Raw genomic sequence first — 18,675 nt, forward strand, 5'->3', positions numbered from 1 at the left:
CTTTCAGAACAGTATCCTTCCCTTCCTACCCTACAAGTATTGACAAATATATTCTAAAACAACTCCCTATAGTAACACACAATAGTCGACAGCTGCTCATATGACTGTTTACTACTAGGACAGTTGCAATTCAGCTAGCGAGGTGAACGGACGTAGTGCTGAACGTGCGGGAAGTATAGGAGTGCGCAAACATGGGAGTTACAATCGAACAATACAGATGTGCTATAGGCAGATGGCAGGCCCGATGTACGATGAAGTCGTTACAAACTGTGAAAAATGATCTCAACATCACTTATACAGTAGTGTCATTAGTTGTAGTGATGGTACTATTAGTGATTGGCGGAGTGGAGATGAACCCCGGCCCAGGACTGACATGGGAAGATATTGAGAAGATCAAAGAGGCCATGCAAGAATGCCATGCAGAAAAGACCAAAGAAATGTTACTAGAACAGAAAAATGAATTCAAGGACTTGAAATCATTTATACAAACAGAACTGAAGGATATTAAAGAGAGTGTATCACAAAATAAAAACGAAATATATGGTATGAAGACGAAAGCATTGGAGACAGAAGAAAAATTAAGGAAACTCGAGGAAAAAGAAAAAACACGGTCGAAAGAAGATAGGAAGAAAAACATAATAATCTACGGATTGGCAGAACCAGTAAGAGAGAACTTCAATGACCTGATAGATAGAGTACTCTCTCTAATCAGAGAGAATTTGAAAATAGAGTGCAACGAGAGTGATATTGATAACGCCTTTAGATTAGGAAGAAATATGGGAAAAAGACCAGTAAAAGTCTGCATGGTATCTGGTTTGAAGGCTCGAAAAATTTTGGAAAACACGAGAAACCTGAAAGGCACGAAGATATGGATCAAGAAAGATCTCGACAAGGAAGAAATGGAGAATGTACGAACACTACGTTTTCATCAAGGAAAAGCTAGGCATTCGGGACTAAAAGCCTTTATACGTGGAAACAGACTCATAATATCGGACGATTCGTGGAGCAGGACATGGACAGCTGGGCAGCTCCGTGAGCTAGGACATTGTCCTAATACGTCAGCTAAGCGGAAGAACAGCAGTCCAGTGAGTGACGCCAGCACTCCTGAGTCAACAGGTACGTGTGCAAACCTACCAAGCAGGGACAATGAACTGGATGTTGTGACGACAGAAACTAGACATCACCAACCCAGGAGATCAACCCAAGAAGAAGTGGTCCAGAGGAAGCAAGACACCGCAGGGAGAAAAGAAACGTAAGCCAGCGTTAAATTTAAAGGACATATGGACAAAGAAAGGATTGACAAGGTCTGAGGAAGCTAGAGGGTTAGAGGAGGAAATAATTAGCTCCCCAAGTGGATCTATTATACAATTAGAAAACTCACGAATAACGAGAAGCAAGGCCCTGGTAGCATCAGATATACCTATGAACAAATAACTAGACTGGGTAGTGGGATTAATCAACATAGAGGGTATATTAAGTAAACTGGGAAATGATGAATTTATTGATTTAATGAGAGAGAGTGAGATTATTGGGATAGTAGAGACATGGTTGCCGCCTAGCAAAAATGTGAAAATACCGGGATTTAAGGTCTGGAGTAAAACAAAATATAAAAGAAGTACGAAAGGGCGTCACCCAGGAGGGATAACAGTTATCGTAAAAGACGAAATTTGCAAACAAATGGAGATATGGGAATCAGGATGTGAGGAAATGATCTGGGTCAAAACCAAAAAAGGAAACCAAAAGGGGAGAGTTATGTTTATTGGCTTTGGTTACAATCACCCATCGGGGTCCCCGTTTGAGAAGGAAAATTTCTTTGAAGATCTCGTTGATGCAGTAAATCAGATAAAATTACTAAATGATGAAGCAGGAATAATTATAATGGGTGATTTCAACGCAAGGGTTGGCTTAAATAATCCATTATATGATAAAGAAATCGGGGAAATATTAATAGAAAGAAGGAGAAGCAAAGACAAAGAGTGTAATAAAAATGGAGAGAAATTATTAGAAATATGCGCGATTGAGGAATTGTACATCTTAAATGGGGGGTGGCCGGGAGATGAATCAGGCAACCTAACATATATAGTAGAGTCAGGAGGAAGTGTTATAGACCTAGTGTTGGCATCTAGAGAGGCTTTAACTCTTATTAAAGAAATCCAGGTAAAAAATTGGACAGCGTCTCATCATTTCCCAGTTGTTATTCGGCTACTGAGAGAGAAAGATAATAAAGTAGACAAACAATTCTTTAACTATGAACAGAGAAAATTAGTAAGATACAGGTGGAGTGAGGAAAAGAGAGAACAATTTAGAGATTACTATAGGGGTAAAACCTTTGAAATTCTGAGAATAGGCATGGAGTATATGATAGGGGATAATAACCTAGATGAAGCAATAAGAATGCTTGAAAGATCAATAGAAGTAGCTGGTAAAAAAATGGCTGTGAGTAAGAGTAGACAATATAAAAGAAATGTATGGTATACGGAGGAGTGTAAAGAGAAGAAAAATCAAGTGATCAAGGCTTTAAAAAGGTATAGAAATGAGGGGTCTCAGGTCTTACGAGTAGATTTTTGTAACCAGAGGAAGGAATACAAAGATTTAATAAGTGACAGGAAAAGAAAATGGCAGGACAAAGAGTCAAAAATATTACTTAAGTACTGTAAAGAAAATGAAACAAAGAAAGTATGGAACAAAATTAGCACAATATGTAAAGGTTATAAAAGCTATGATCAAGTAAAAATATCCAATGAGGAATGGTTAACGTATTTTAAGGGGTTATTAGGGGGTAATGACACATGGGAAGAGAACAGAAACGAAATTGGTATACTGAGACATATGGAGTTTACGCTGCCTATACTAGACGATATAATAACCACAGACGAGGTACTAGATGTAATGAAAAAAGGGAAGGGCGGAAAATCAGGTGCTGCTAATGGAATTACGCATGAATTCTGGAAAGAGATAGGTAACAACGGTCAGATGATTGAAATAATAACTAAAATATTCAATAAAATATTTGAGGGAAGAAAAATTCCAAGATCTTGGCAGGAAGGAGTAATTTGCCCGATCTACAAAAGAAAGGGAGAAAGATCGAATGCAAACAACTATAGAGGGATTACATTGTTGGACTCACTAAGTAAAATCTACACTGGGATTTTAGCTAAAAGAATTATGAAATGGGCAGAAGATTATTCTATTCTCTCGGTATACCAATCAGGATTCAGGAAAAGAATGAGAACTACAGACAATGTATTTATAATCAAAACATTAATGGACAAGTACATAAGAAAGAAAGGTGGTAGACTATACATTGCAGCAATAGACCTACAAAAAGCTTTTGATTCAGTTAGCAGACGGGCGGTCGTTGTGAAGCTGGCTGGAATAGGAATGTCAATGAAAATGATTAAAGCCATAGAAGAATTATATGCCGAAGTGATATGTTCAATTAAAGTCAAAGAAGATTTAATGATAGGCAAGATCCACTCGAACATTGGACTTAAGCAGGGATGTAAACTATCACCACTACTGTTTTTGCTTTTTATTAATGATGTAATAGAATGCCTAGGGAAGGAGGATAGGACTAGCCCTTGCTTATACAATAAAGAGATCCCCGGCCTTGTCTTCGCAGACGACATCCTGCTGCTCTCACTAACAACAGTAGGTATGCAAAGTAACCTCAAAAAAATGGTGGAATACTGTAATACATGGAGTTTGAAAATAAATACCAAGAAAACAAAAGTAATGGTTTGTAAAAGAGGAAATAAATTAAAAAGAAATGAAAGGCGATGGTGGTTAGATGGTGTTGAATTAGAAGTTGTAAATATTTAGGAATGATATTAACAAAGAATGGGCTGTGGAAGGAACAGATACGCCATGCAAAAATAAAAGGTTTGGCCGCCCTATCAAGTATAAAGGCCTTAGAAAAGAAGATGCCTAATTTAGAATACAAGCTACATAAAAATGTTTTTAATGCTCTTGTGGTATCAAAAGCACTGTATGGGGTTGAAATATGGGGTATAGAAGTTGATAAAAAAGAACTAGATGTCATAAGTAACAAATTCTGTAAAATAATAATGGGAAATATTAAACCTAGCTTACCAGCACCAGATGAGACACTTGGATGAGGATTATTGGTTATCGAAAGTAAAAAGTATGCTAGACAAAATAGGAATGGGGCTATATTGGGATAAGGAGATGAACGGTAAAGAAAACAGCTTCATTAAAATATTAACGATTAGAGTAAAGGACATAGAGAGACAGACGATTAGGGCAGAATGTGAAACTAAAAGAACACTAGTAGAATTTTGTGGAATTATCCAAAACATGTCAATAAGAAAAAAAAGAATCACAAATAGGGAACTAAGAGGTGTGTTGTGGTGGCTTTTGGGTTTATACAAAAATAAGGGAATAAGAGAGAACCATAACGTAAATCATTGTTTATTTTGTGACGACATAATGGGAGAAGCCCATTTACTGAGAACATGTAAGGGAACGGAGGCACTGAGAACTAAATACCTTGGAGAAGATTATAAATTAAAAGTAGAAAGAGAGAAAGAATTGTATACAATAACCAAATTGTTAAATAAAGAATGGATCACCCCACGAAAACCAGCTAAATTTTTCTGTATTCTAAGAAACATGTGGAAGAAAGAAAGTAAAATGAGATTAGTAATAACAGAAAGTAATAACAGTATTAGTAAATGATAGTAATTGTAATATACATGAGCATGAGGATGACTGTACAACAAGAGATCTCGGAAATATCAGATATGTATTCATTATAGAGTTTAAGTCGCTAAGAACTAAGGGCGACTATAGTTATAAGTTTAGCATTATGTTTCTTTTATAATTCTTCAGTGTTCCTTCATACATTAGATATTGTATATTTCTAAGTAGTAGATTTAGTTCATCAATATGTTAACAGTAATGAGTTCCTTACAATGAGGTTGTTTGCTGTTTGTTTGCCTGTTTTATTTTGCTGTGGGATTGTTAGTTAGTTTGTTTTGGCTGCTGTAGTACAGTAGAGTAGGGAGAGGAGGAGATAGGCCTAACCTATCTCCAGCCTAGTGTTGACTCAGTACTTCTGCATGTGTAGATTAGAGTAAGGTGTGATGACAATGTAAGTTACAAGCGCAGCAGAGAGATAATATGATGATTGTACAACAAGAGATCTCAGAAATAGCAGATATGTATGAGTTAATAAGATTTCAAGAAGTATGTGGCAGAAGGAAACGAAAAGATATTAGCACTAACTGCAAGTATTGTTACTGTTAAACAAGCACTTGCGTCAAATATAGTAATGGTAAGATACATGGTGGCATTTAAGCAAGCATTGGAATAGATTGATATACCTGAAAAGGTTATTTAAATGCCTATGAAGGCGCTTTTGTGACTTGCCTGAAAAGGTTTCACATAATATGTAGTATCTGCTGGAAAGTGGGTATTCACACTTATTTAATTTATTTCTGCTGTGAAGTAGAAGTCTGTGCTTTTTGTTAGTTTGCCGCGAGGTGAGCAGTTATATTGTTTGATAATGATCATTTTTCGTTAATTTAAGTGTGTAAATATACTAAGGTAAGATACATGTTGTCCTAGACAATATAGCAATGCTAACGTCTAGGACAAAACAAATTTTATTTAGTATAGTTAAACAAATGTAAGAGGAAAATGTAAAATGTTAGGCATGTATCAAAATTGAACAAATTGCAATAAAAGAGTGCTCTCTCCCATAATTCCGGAATCCGGAACTAGGGGATGGACGTACTCCATCTACTCTACTCTACTCTACTACTAGGATAAAAGTACTGGAATGCTTCCTTTAGTTAGTAAATGAAGTTGTTCTGAGTTGTCTACCACGAGTGAAATGCTCATTATGTATTCTCCTCTCCAGTGTGGCACAGTGCAACACCAGTACTCGATCCATAGCAACTACGGTCAGCATGGTACGTGAAGAAGCGGAGACCACATTAGAGGTTCAAAACAAAGTGCTAAATCTATTCAACCATGGAAAAGCATATGCCCAGATTGCTGAGTCAATAAATAGAAATCAAATGACAGTATTTAGCTTTGTTCAGCTATATAAGAAGTTTCACACAGTACTGAATAAACAAAGAACCAGCCAGTGCCAGAGCTTAGTCAAAGAGAACAGAGGAAAACAATGTGAAATATGAAGCAAAATCCTATGGTTACTGCACTGGAGATTACAGCACATTTGAAGAAAGACCTAGGTATGCATGTCCAAATCAGGACTGTTTGCAGTGTCCTTAAGACAGGGTATCATTCCAGAACTCCCAGATGAATGCCACTTGTAAGTACAGTTAATTGGAAGAAACATATACGGTTTGCAAACTAATGTGAAACAAAAGGTATCGACTTCTGGGATTATGTCCTCGTCAGATGAAAGTAAATTTATCACCTATGGGACACACGTTTGGAGAAAAGCCAATACAGAAACGGACCCTAGAATATGATTGGTACTGTGAAACATGGGACTGAAGGGCTTATACATTGTTCTCAGCTTCATACAACAAGGTCTCACGTTAATCTTAAGCCAATAGAATAATTAGCGATTGAGAAATCCTGTCTAGAATTGCACTGTGTCATTGTCATCTCATAACTTCATCCTTCAGGAACAAGATGTGTACTTTGTTTCAAGATTACAATCGGGTATGCCACACTTTACTGTAGGTGTGAAAGTATGTGTAGGCTATGCATTCTATATGTTAAGTGAACACCCTAGAAATAGATAACTCTTATCATGAGCCTATTCCTTTAATTAGTTATGTAGCAATAATTCTGACATCAACACTAGGTTGCTCTGGGAATCAGCGAAGAGGTTCAACTTCTGGACTGAGGGTGGGTGGCTGCAGGACGTAAGGAGGTTGCAGAAGGTGCAGAGGTATGAAAAGCATGAAGAGAGGCCGAGAACATAGCCCAGGTATCGCTGGTGAGTGGGCCAGCGATATACACAAGCTACAATGGGCAGCCCTGAAATTAGCTGAAGCACTGTCTCAAAAATAGGGTTAAAATTTGCTGTATGTTGTAGGTTTTGAAGAGATTTTAATTTCATGATTTTGGATTCTTAATATAATGAAGTGCAATAAACCAGAATATTTTGGTAACTATGATTTTTGTAGCATCAATAGATGTACTTCATGTAAGTAAATTTGATTTTAATCTAATTAGTAAGAAGTTTTTTATGAAAAGAAAACAGTAAAATATGATAAGACAAGAGTATAATTAACAGCAGTCTTCCTAACATGTTCTTGAAGCAGTTACAGTATTCCAACTCCAGCAATGTCTTCAACTTCAGGTAATTACAACTCATATTCTCTCTCTTTCATTGCTAATCAAGCAATGTCACTATTTTACAACAATATAAACATCAAGTACCAATGAATCTGAACACACATTTTTTAAATGCAGTGAAACCCCCCAGATGTTTTACACACGCGCTACACAGCCTACACAAAGGTTACCGTGAGTAAAACAAAATTGTTCATCAAACTAATACTGTAGGTATATTGAAACAAACCAAGTTATACAATTGCCTCAAGTTCTGCCATATGACTATACAGAGGAACTCCCAGTTGTGAAGCCCTCTCTCTAGGTGATGTATATTCCCTCCCAGGTAAGCGTATACACTAAGGGTACAACCGTACTCCTTCTCTCCTGTTAATACTGAAGGTAGTAATTTTCTAATTGTTGGGTTGGATTCAGTGCCGCTAACCATACACATAAAAGTTAATGCTTTTTAATTTGCTGTTCTAGTGTATCCTACTGCATAATACTATTACATGCCAGCCCCATGGTAGCCCCTTTCAGTACTTTGATGAAGGGGCTAGTGACTCAGGCGACCGGGGATCTCCCAGCCGCCTTGTGGGGTGGGGCTGGCCTTTCTGTGTATTGTTCTCGTCGGCCGGCTTACCTGGGAGTTTCCTGGAGATTCAACGGGAATGTTCCGCCTCTAGCCACCTCACGAATCTTCTGATTACCATCACCCGAGCTATAAAAAGGAAGGCTGAACACGGACAGTCAGTCAGAGTTGGACTCCATGGTGGAGCTATAGTCAGTGTTGGGCTCCATGGTGGAGTCAGAGTTGGTGCTGGACTCAGGGTCAGTTTCTGACTCCGTGATGAAGTCAGTGTGAGACTCAGTGTGTTGGGGTTCCGTGGCTGGGCTGAAGGCAACAGAGGTGTTGGTCGTCGCTAGTGTCCCACTGAGGTCTGAATGAGGAACCGTTGTTGTAGTGCCTGAGAATCCAGTAAGTAGGTGGGCTGGAGACGACGGATCGAAAGACTGTGTACTGAGAGCACTGTGTGTTTGTGCATTTCTGTTGATTGAGGGTAGCCGCTATCGTGATTGTAAGGGTAAATAGACCTGTGTTAATATTCGCTGTTGTATCATCCTGCTGTTGAATACTGTTGAGCTGGTTAGTTGTTCACTGCATGAGACTGAATTACTAGACCGTCTGTGGAGTCGAACCAACGAACAGTCATCGTGTGTCGAGTGTCCCGTAGCCCTGTGTTCAGATCAAATGGTCAAAACACAGCTGCTGTATGAGGTGACTTGACTTGGGGAAGTGAAAATAAGGTATAGCAACAGGCCGGAATGCCTACTGTACCATAAGGAAGAGAGAGATTTGTAAATAGACAGCAATTAGTAGTGTGGCCATTTATTGGGTCATCCTGAAATAAATTAAGAGTAATAAAACAGAAAGAGTTTTATTCGTAACAATACTGTACTCCTGTATGTCAACAAAATGACTATACCAGGAAGATACCTGGAATAACTGAAGAAAGCACTACACCATCTGCACTGGACTGGCTGGGATCTCTAAATTTCAAATTATGATTAAATTACCGTGCTTCGACGTTTGTGTATTATTACCGGTCTATTTTCTTTTGTCCCTGTAAAATACCTCAGTTTTTATTTAATACTTACGTATTACTGTTTTCTTCTTTGCCATTCAGTTACAGTGATAAATAATCTTTGCTGTTTATTCATAAGCAGTTACAGACCTCAAAAGTAGGAGCAAAGTGCTTTAGAAACCCGGCTAATTTAAATACCTTAATTAGTTCCTCAACAGGTACTCAGAGATGTACAATGCTATTACAGTATTTTGTTTCTTCTTAATGTTCATATTCCAAAGTGAAGCTACGCAGTAAAGAATGACGCCCGCCTAGATTTGATTTTTAAATCAATTTATCACCAATAGAAATCTCAAATATTCCATGTGAAAAGTAAAATTTTGCTTGCTTCAAATTAATGAGATTCAATTATAAATATGGTGCAGAATTTTATTCTAGGCACATTTTTTTATGGTGCAGAATTATATTTTAAGCACATTTCTTATTAAGTTTTAAAAATTAGAACTGTCTCCTCTTATAATTAGACCAGATTGTTTTTAGACTTGATCTGAGTCTGAACATAATAACTCGTAACCATGTCATTGTTCAAGACACTAACAAACAATTTCAGCTTCCCCATTAAAATATTATTTTACTGTATTTGAAGTGTAAAACCTTTATTTGTATTGAGATTTTATCTTTATTGCAGCCTTTCAATAATAAATCAAACAAAAGCGTTTATTTTTTAAACATAAAATAACCTTAGAAGAATACCTCTTGACAAATCAATCACTTTAGATGCGTCAGATATTGATAGATTGGCTGGTCACTTGAGCCTGATGTCCATTACAGAGTGGGCAACTCCTAATAGGTAGGGCAAACCTAGGGCAAACGTGTTGCCTCTAGTATTTAGATTACAACAAATGAAATTTCATTCTTGTTCCATACTGAATTACAATTTTAAGATCAATGAATTTCCTTTCACAAGGAAATTTAGTTTAAATATGTATCCACCTGTTCAATACTGTACAACTATTCATTTATAATAAACAATCAATTTAATCTTAAATTAGGACAGATTTTAGTCCTTGTATCTTCAGCTAACATCAAAGATACAAGTTAAAATTAAAATGAAAAATGATGCAACGTACGACTATACGAGCTATTCCAGGCAGGACCATGGACACTAACCGCTGTCAGCGCTGCCACAGCGAGGTAGAAACTCTTGCTCACGTCCTCCGTTACTGCTCACATAGAGAAGCTCTACGAAATACCAGGCACCATAAAATACGGTCTGCCATTGCTCAAGCGTTAAGGGACTCGGGCTTTACAGTCCTCAAAGAGGTTCACGGTCTATCTATTACAGGCAGCACCCATCGAATTGACATGAGAGCCTTCAAAGACCTCTGAAAGAGCTTTATAACAGATCCGACAATCATATTCAAGACATCCGAAACACAACCCAATGAGGTATGTGAGGAAAAGAAAACAACATATGAACCAACCATCCCATTCTATCAACAAGAATATTGGCTGGATGATATCAAAGTCATAGAATTAATGCTTGGCGCTAGAGGAAGCATTTCTCTCTTTTTTGTCCAGTTCTGCAAATCATTTAACCTCAATCAGGCTTTAATAAAAAAATTTGCAGTGACTGCATTGAAATATTCCGTCCAAATCTGCAAGAACCATATTTCACAAACTTTTTAATGCAACAACAGTATGTCAAATGTGCTAATCAACTCACAATTACTTTTAATATTCACATTGTCTTTTTGTATACTTTGTCCTCAGGGACAATCTCCAGTTGGGGTAAGTCGTAATAAATTTTTAAAAAGATTTGAATCAAAAATAAAACACAAAGGTACATTTACAAACATCTTATAAAAATAATTGCAGTTTGCATCTAAAAACAGGATGATAAAATCTGATTCTTTTGATGTTCTTCGAAAGTAAAATTAAGTGCAAAGACAGTTAAATTAAAAATTAAACACATGGACATCTTTAAAACATCTTCCAGAACTCTTACTGATTTGCATCTGAAAAGAGGATTTAAAAACTATAATTTTGGTTTTAATCTAAAAAGCAGCAGAATGAATATTCAAGAAATCTAAGCTAAAATGTTTCTTTGTTATGGTGAAACATAACCATCATTAGGTAATAATGCTGCTGGTTGAAAAATACAAACAATTTATGTTAGCAATCTGAAAGAGGAAAGAAAAAAGAAATAAGAAACTGAAACATAAAAGCATGATGTCACCGCCAAATGTCACTCCCTCCCCCTCTTCTACACTCCCCCCCGATGGGACTGTTTCGAGGCGATCATGTGCTCGCACTTCTGCAGATTTCAACAACACCCGAGTATGTACCGGTAAGCTTCGAGGCAGGAAGATAATCGGTGAGCAGTTTTAATCAATTATTCACATCTTTTTTTATTCAATATATCTATTCTTTTATAATCTGCTTTTGATCAGCGAATGATAGTGATCACAAGTGATCTTATGTAATTACATATTCCATTCCTTTACTTGTATAACTGAAAATCAGAAATGTTGACTAATTGTAGTTCTGATATGGTTATATTTGGTTTTCTTTTTATATATTTGTACATAATCTTAGTAATATTACATATTCTGAATATTACGCAAATAACAGAACATTTTTCTACATACCGGTATAAATAATATTAACTTTGACCATGATCATTAAGGAATCAAATTTATATGGTATGACACTCTGGTTAGCCAGTTCAAGTCCCGTTGGTCAAAAAATGTTTCACCATCACAAAGTTGGCCGGCGTGGTAGGAGGTGGTATACAATTTCTAACTAGATTATGCGTCAAAGGCCTGGACTGAATTAATCGATGGCAATTCGTCCATTGGATGGAGACGTTAAGCCTTGAGCAGACTCCTTGCTGTTATTAGACTGGAGTAGTCTTATGTGCTAACACCGAGTTTCACCAACTCCCTTTCTACTACCATATATCACACCATTCATTTCATCTCATGAACTCCTCTTATGAGGTTGACGTCAGGAAGGGCATCCGCGAAGATTCATCTCAATTCATACTCGACCCCGTGGAGAAACGGAACAAGGTGATTTACTGTGCATGACCTCCTTTTTATACGTCTGAATATTTTGATTATGCCGTTAATTTGTTTATTTAATAACTGTACTTGCTGTCAAAATTAGAAAACAGTAGACTATATAAATTACCTCAAGCAACAATGATAACTTTGTTCGAAAAATGGAGGTATTTAAAACAATTTTATTGTCTCATGTCATACCATAAGTCATAACAAAAAATAATATACAAACATTTTTTTAAATTTAATGCATTAATACTACTGCATATTTTATGAATATATCTATCTATCTATCTATCTATCTATCTATCTAAAACACAATGTCTGTCTGCCTGTCCGTCTGTCCGTTTCTTATACAAGTCCATACCGTTCCACCCATCAAAACGAAATTTTGTATACTTAGGCTACCTTTTAGGATTCTACGGGTAACCCCATATACAAGAAATTTTAACAGCCCTCTACATTTCCTAGATTTCAGTCCATTGGCACATTAACATACGGTATATAGCCGAAATACCAAATCTGTCGCATAAGGACGGGACAAAGCTCATTTTAAGCCTCACGACGCGAAGAACAAAACACGGTGAGGCCATGTGGGCCTCAAAAATCATGTTCTAAGGGCCTAAAACCAATTGTTATGGAGATATTGGCATCACATTGCCCTGCTCTAGGAATCGTAACCATTCTACTGTAGAATACAGGCCTGGTGCTTGAAGTAGGAACGTGCGTAAATGTACGCTAGGCCAAGGTGAGATTCTGCTACACTTATGACTGTCTGGATAAAAGCACTGTGGGGCTAAGCCACCCCTAGGGGTGGAGGTAGTAAGGGTGTGGCATATAAAAATAATCAAAAATATTGTTGAATCCATAGGTTTCCGGGTCGCTGAGATGAATAGAGACACTCCGCACGTCGTTTAAGTCCAAATTCAGCCTCCATCGGCATGGGGGGTGAGAAGGGGGTGAAGAAAGGCCAAAATGGCCCAGATTTGGGATTTATGTGTGTGCACCCCTCCAAACGGGGATGGAAAGGGGGTGAAATATCAGTCAACGTCACAATAACGATATCTACAAAAATTTGCTTCACACATAATGAACAGATAATAAAATACCTAAAATTAAACAATTAACCTCTTAACATGAAAGCCAGAGTATACTCGGGGTTTTATATATTTAAAATAAAATCCCGAGTATACTCGGGAATGTCGCTCATTGATCGGTACCTAATTTAAAAGCCCGAATATACTTGTTTCTTTTTGTTTCTCAATATTTCCGCCAAATGTTTATGAAATTATTACTTCAGGGTCCTATTTTTGCAAACAGATGTCTCTGACTCAACCGTAGTAGATGTCGGTGACTCAGGCAGTTCGTTTTCGCGGCTTTCCCGCCCGATGTAGCATTGTGTGTTGATCCTTGTTTTAGGGCATTTCACACAGCCACAAACATATGAACAGTATTGAGTGTCATGTTGTATTACTTACCATCTATTTAGTGCCGAGTTATTTATTTTAGAACCCGTAAAAAATATAACGAGTATACTCGGGATTTTTAAACAAGAACTTTTCGGTGGCTTATATTTCATTGTTAAGTTCGAAAAATATATTTTCATTGTTACCACTGTCTTTAGTTTTCAATAAATAGACCATTTTAACAATAAAAAATTAGGTGAAAAAAGATCACAATTTTGTTAATTTTTTTTTGCAAGGGGCTTTACGTCGCTCCGACACAGATAGGTCTTATGGCGACGATGGGATAGGAAAGGCCTAGGAGTTGGAAGGAAGCGGCCGTGGCCTTAATTAAGGTACAGCCCCAGCATTTGCCTGGTGTGAAAATGGGAAACCACGGAAAACCATCTTCAGGGCTGCCGATAGTGGGATTCGAACCTACTATCTCCCGGATGCAAGCTCACAGCCGCGCGCCTCAACGCGCACGGCCAACTCGCCCGGTCAATTTTGTTAAGAGGTTAATAAAGTGCCCATTCAATGCCCTTATTATTATTTACATATTTTACGCCCACATTGGAGCACTGAAATCAATACATTTGAGTTAATTTCTTCTTCTTCTTCTTCTCCCAGAACTTTTTCATCCTCTCCGACCTGGAAGCCCTTTGTGTGTCCGATATAGTATATTGTTTCCGTTCAACTGCTTTTAGTTTGAGACTTATGCTTTTGTTCTTCAAAATCCTCTTCTCTTTTCTGTCTTTGATTTGTTGCCGAGTTATACCCAATTCTTCCAAATCGTCCTGAACTTCTTTGAACCAATTATTATTGATTTTATTCTTCAAAAAGTAATCGAATAGTTGTTTCAATATCCTGGTGTCTGCTAATCTTGATATGTGACAGAAAAAGGAAATTCTTCTTTTACGCATTGTAGATATTATTGATTCACATTCACGATAGACAATGTTGTTAGGCAACAATCTCCACTGTCCATCAACTTGGTGTTTTTTATTAATAATTGTTCTAAGAATTCTTCTCTCAGTTTTCTGTAATTTGTCTGTTGTAGATTTTACATTTAATTTGAATAAAGTTTCACTAGCATAGGTTGCCTCTGGTTTAACTATGGAATTATAGTGTTTCAGCTTAGCGTTTATCGAAAGAGATTTTTTTTTATAGGTTGGCCAGGTAAGTCTTTGTGCTTGTTTAAATTTAGTTGTTCTGTGTTCTATTGCTTCTTTTTCATTTGTGTTCCATGTTATTATTTCCCCAAGATATTTGAATTTCTGAACAATTTTAATCTCTTTATTACTGTTCAGCTGAATAACTGGTAAATCAACTTTAAAAGTTGGCATCATTTCTGTTTTTTCAAATGAAATTTGTAATCCCATTTTTTTAGCTATAATTTCTAGTTGTTCAATTTGAAATTTAGCCTCTTCTATTGTATTTGCAAGTAATGCTAAATCGTCCGCAAAAGCAAGGCAGTTGAGTTTAATATTTCTACCGATCTTGATAGTTGGTTGGCATTTCTTGTTCCATTCACGCATAACCTTCTCCAATGCACAATTAAATAACAATGGTGAAAGTCCGTCTCCTTGTCGAAGTCCAGTTCTTATAGTGAATGATTCTGATAATTCACCTCTAAATTTAACTTTTGCCTTCGTATTTTTAAAAGTCATATTAATGCCCTTATATTATAGCTATTATGCAAATGTGTAATGGACTAACATAACTTGGAAACAATGCTCTATAGTGAAACTATCAAACTCGATTAGTAGTAGTAGTAGTAGTAGTAGTAGTAGTAGTAGTAGTAGTAGTAGTAGTAGTAGTAGTAGTAGTAGTAGTAGTAGTAGTTGTTGTCGTTGTTGTTGTCGTTGTTGTTGTCGTTGTTGTTGTTGTTGTTGTCATCTACACAGGTATGTACAGACTTAAAATTGGTATAAATCATGGTTGTATCATTTATTATTTGTGTGTTGTATGATCTGTCTTGTGTAATAGAACATGTGATGTTATGTCATGATACTTCTGCTGTATGTATATTAATACGACTTTACACGTAACTAATAGTATATCATTTATTATTACCTGTAAATATGATGTACAAATCTGATGTAATTTTGTGCAACACAGGGTAATAGTCTAGAACAACGCACCTTTGTCACTCAAGTTTTACAGAATGTTCTATCCATTTGTACATAGGTTATTGGAGACTCGAGAAGATACGAGAAAGTATGTTGTGTCATACTTTTCTAGAAGCCTGGCCAGGCATGGTACATAAAGAACCATCTTGGGAGTTGAATTGTATGAGTGCGAGTCGTTAGTCGAATTAAGTGTGTGAACTCATGTTGTAATTCTGTTGTGTTGGTAGTTGGTTGACATGCTAATGTGGCAGTCAAGTGTTTAGCTCAAAATGGTGGTTCATTAATGTGTATATAATTTGTAAATAAAACAGTGTAGGCCTACACAATTGACAGCATGTCATGTGTGCGTCTTTGTGACTACGACAGCTAGTGTCACATATTTCTGTAAAATTTACTACAACATGTTAACGTACATATTTTACAGTTTGATATTACATAAAAATTCGGGCCCCAGTGATCACCGACAAAATAAACTTTTTACTCATATGAAGTTATACTAAAAGATGTACTCAGTCAAAATAGTAGAAGTATGGCCTCACTCCAAGCTAATGGTGCATTCCTCACCCCAAATGTACACTCACTCATGCAGCACGACAAGGAGGATGAAAAATCTATGTAAAGCGACCAAAAATCTCTAATACTAATAGTTTTACGCCCGACTAAGTATTGTTACAACCACAAATCCTTATACCACAGAAAACTGAGTAAGTTTTCCTTGTCCATGATTGTACAAGTAAACAAATTTATCGAACAACAAGTCTTGTCTTTCACTGAATAAATGCCCATGTATTTCTTACTGCCAAAACCTAACTGAACAAGTTTTAGAATACTAAGGGTTTGGCACCACTCTCAGAAATAACCTATCTTTTTTTATTTTTTTTATTTTAATAATATAGTTTGGATACTGTACCTTTGAGAAGGTTCTTGTCCTGCAGCCATGTGAGCGAAGTGAGGTCATCATCTTCGCTGTTGGGTTTTTCTTCCATTTCCACCTTCATCGTGGTCAGAATATTGCTGGCTCCATCCCCTTCCTGCACAAAACGTAAAATCCACGTTAATGGGCTTGCTATAGGACTCAATAACATTGTATGCACTACAATGAACTTGACATGAAAATACACAATGTGTTAAAGATCCAAAAGGAAACAAAATATTGATAGTAAAACCTCTCTCCAAAGGAATTGCAAGTGACCGGGGAAAATTTCCACTGCAAACAGTTCCTGCTTAATGAAGGTGTATTAGAAAATATGTAGTTATAGATTAAATAGAGAATGTACACAGGGGTTTTTCAGTCTTCTAAAATTAATGCAGTTTAAATGGAATTAGAAGATAGCTGAAAAAGAAAACAGTTAGTAAGAGATTATACCTGAAAAAGATATCAATTAATTAAAAACTGAACGACATGTTTTGTTTTTGAAAGAACTACATCAGATTCTAATTATTTACTTGTTTTATTAGTTATTTTAAGAATTGATAAATACGTGGGCAAGTTTATAAGTATCTGCAATTTTGCTCTATTTTTCTTTAGGTTGGCTCTATGGCGTTGTGTGCTCATCATCAGCTGCTAGATGGCACCATTGTCTATACCTGTGGTAGGTTTCAGCGCTATCAGATCAGTACAGCTTGCACAGTTGCGACATAAAGATGGCCGTGCCTTTCTTTGTTTGCACCAAGGGAGAACATCGTTCCATAATCCGCTTTTTGTGGTCTGAGGGCGTACCAGGAGCAAAAATTCAAAGAAGACTTTCAGCACAGTACGGGGACAAATGTTTTGCCACAGCAAAGTGTTTACCATGGGATTGAACAGTTCAAAACATGTCACACGAGCGTGAAGGATCAGGAAAGATCCAGGCATCCATCTGCAGCCATAACTGATGCCAATATCGAACATGTGCGTGATATGATCCTGAATAACAGATAAGCGACTGTTGATAACGTGTCAAGCCATATGCACATTAGCCATGGTTCTGCATATGAAATCATGCACAACAGGCTTAACTTCCACAAAGTCTGTTCAAAATGAGTTCCAAAGCAACTGAATGAAGAGCAGAAGCACAATCGTGAAAGAATCTGTCAGCACCCACTGGACCGTCATGCTAATGAAGGTGAAACGTGTCTGAAATGAATCATCACTGGAGATGAAACATGGGTTCACAACTTCGAACCAGGGAGCAAACGTCAGAGCATAGAATGGAAGCATCCGGATCCCCAGTCAAAAAGAAATTTAAGAGTCAACCTTCTGAAGAAACGTGATGTTTGCAGTGTTTTGGGAAAGTGAAGGGCCAATCTTGGAACATTACCAAGAAAAGGGGGAAATAGTAAGCTGTGAACGTTACAGTGATATGCTGGTAAACAAGCAATTCGCAACAAGCGCAGAGGTCGATTGTCTGAAGGAGTTCTTTTGTTGCATGACAATGCACATCCACATACTGCCGCCCATACCGCTCAAACTCTTCAGATGCTGAGTTTTGAGGTGCTGGAGCATCTTGCGTACTGTCCCGGTCTCCCCCCCTCAGATTACTATCCGTTTGGTCTACTTAAAAATGCTCTAAGAGGCCGCTGATTCAGCTCCAATTACAGGTGAAGGAAGCGGTGCATATGTGGCTTGCTGTGCAACCAAAAACTTTTCTTTGCAGAGGGTATCAGAAAGCTTGTGAAACGGTGAACCATGTCCACTGAAAAGCAGGGCGACTATGTTGAAAAATGATATCGATAAAAAGTGTGTACTTTTTTGTAATAAATTATAAAAATTGATTGCAGATACTTATTGACTTGATCTCGTATTATGAACAATATTATAAAAACATTTTGTTAAAATTATGCATACAACTTCCTAATAATTGTTGAAATGTTCGAACTTATCTTAACCTTTTAAGTAATAATAAAAATGTTATTTCTTTTACAGTTTTCGGAGATGCCAAGGTGCCAGAAGTTTGTCCCATAGGAATTCTCTTACATACCAGTAAATCTACCAGCACAAGGCTGATGTAGTTGACCCCCTTCAAATACCATCGGACTGAGCCAGGATTGAACCTGTTAAGTTGGGGTCAGAAGGCCAGCGCCTCAACCATCTGAGCCTTTCCGCTGCTAAAATGTTGAGTGACTATCAGTACCCTCCATGCTGAACTTTTAAATATGTCTAAAAATATATGAAATGTCTGAAAAGTGAGCA

The 18,675-nt window shown here is 37.1% G+C and overlaps 1 protein-coding gene across 4 annotated transcripts in view; it reads right to left on the minus strand.

Moving 5' to 3' along the window:
* LOC136883072 (forkhead box protein N3) overlaps positions 1-18,675 on the minus strand; it is a 264,776-nt gene that overhangs the window by 55,833 nt on the left and 190,268 nt on the right. For all 4 annotated transcript variants that reach the window (XM_067155231.2, XM_067155232.2, XM_067155229.2 and 1 more), the window contains exon 3: positions 16,414-16,534. In XM_067155231.2, coding sequence (XP_067011332.2) covers positions 16,414-16,534 — 121 coding nt within the window. The remainder of the gene's footprint in view (positions 1-16,413; positions 16,535-18,675) is intronic.

The sequence above is a fragment of the Anabrus simplex genome, chromosome 11, assembly GCF_040414725.1.
Source record: "Anabrus simplex isolate iqAnaSimp1 chromosome 11, ASM4041472v1, whole genome shotgun sequence".
In the NCBI taxonomy this organism is placed as follows: Eukaryota; Metazoa; Arthropoda; class Insecta; order Orthoptera; family Tettigoniidae; genus Anabrus; species Anabrus simplex.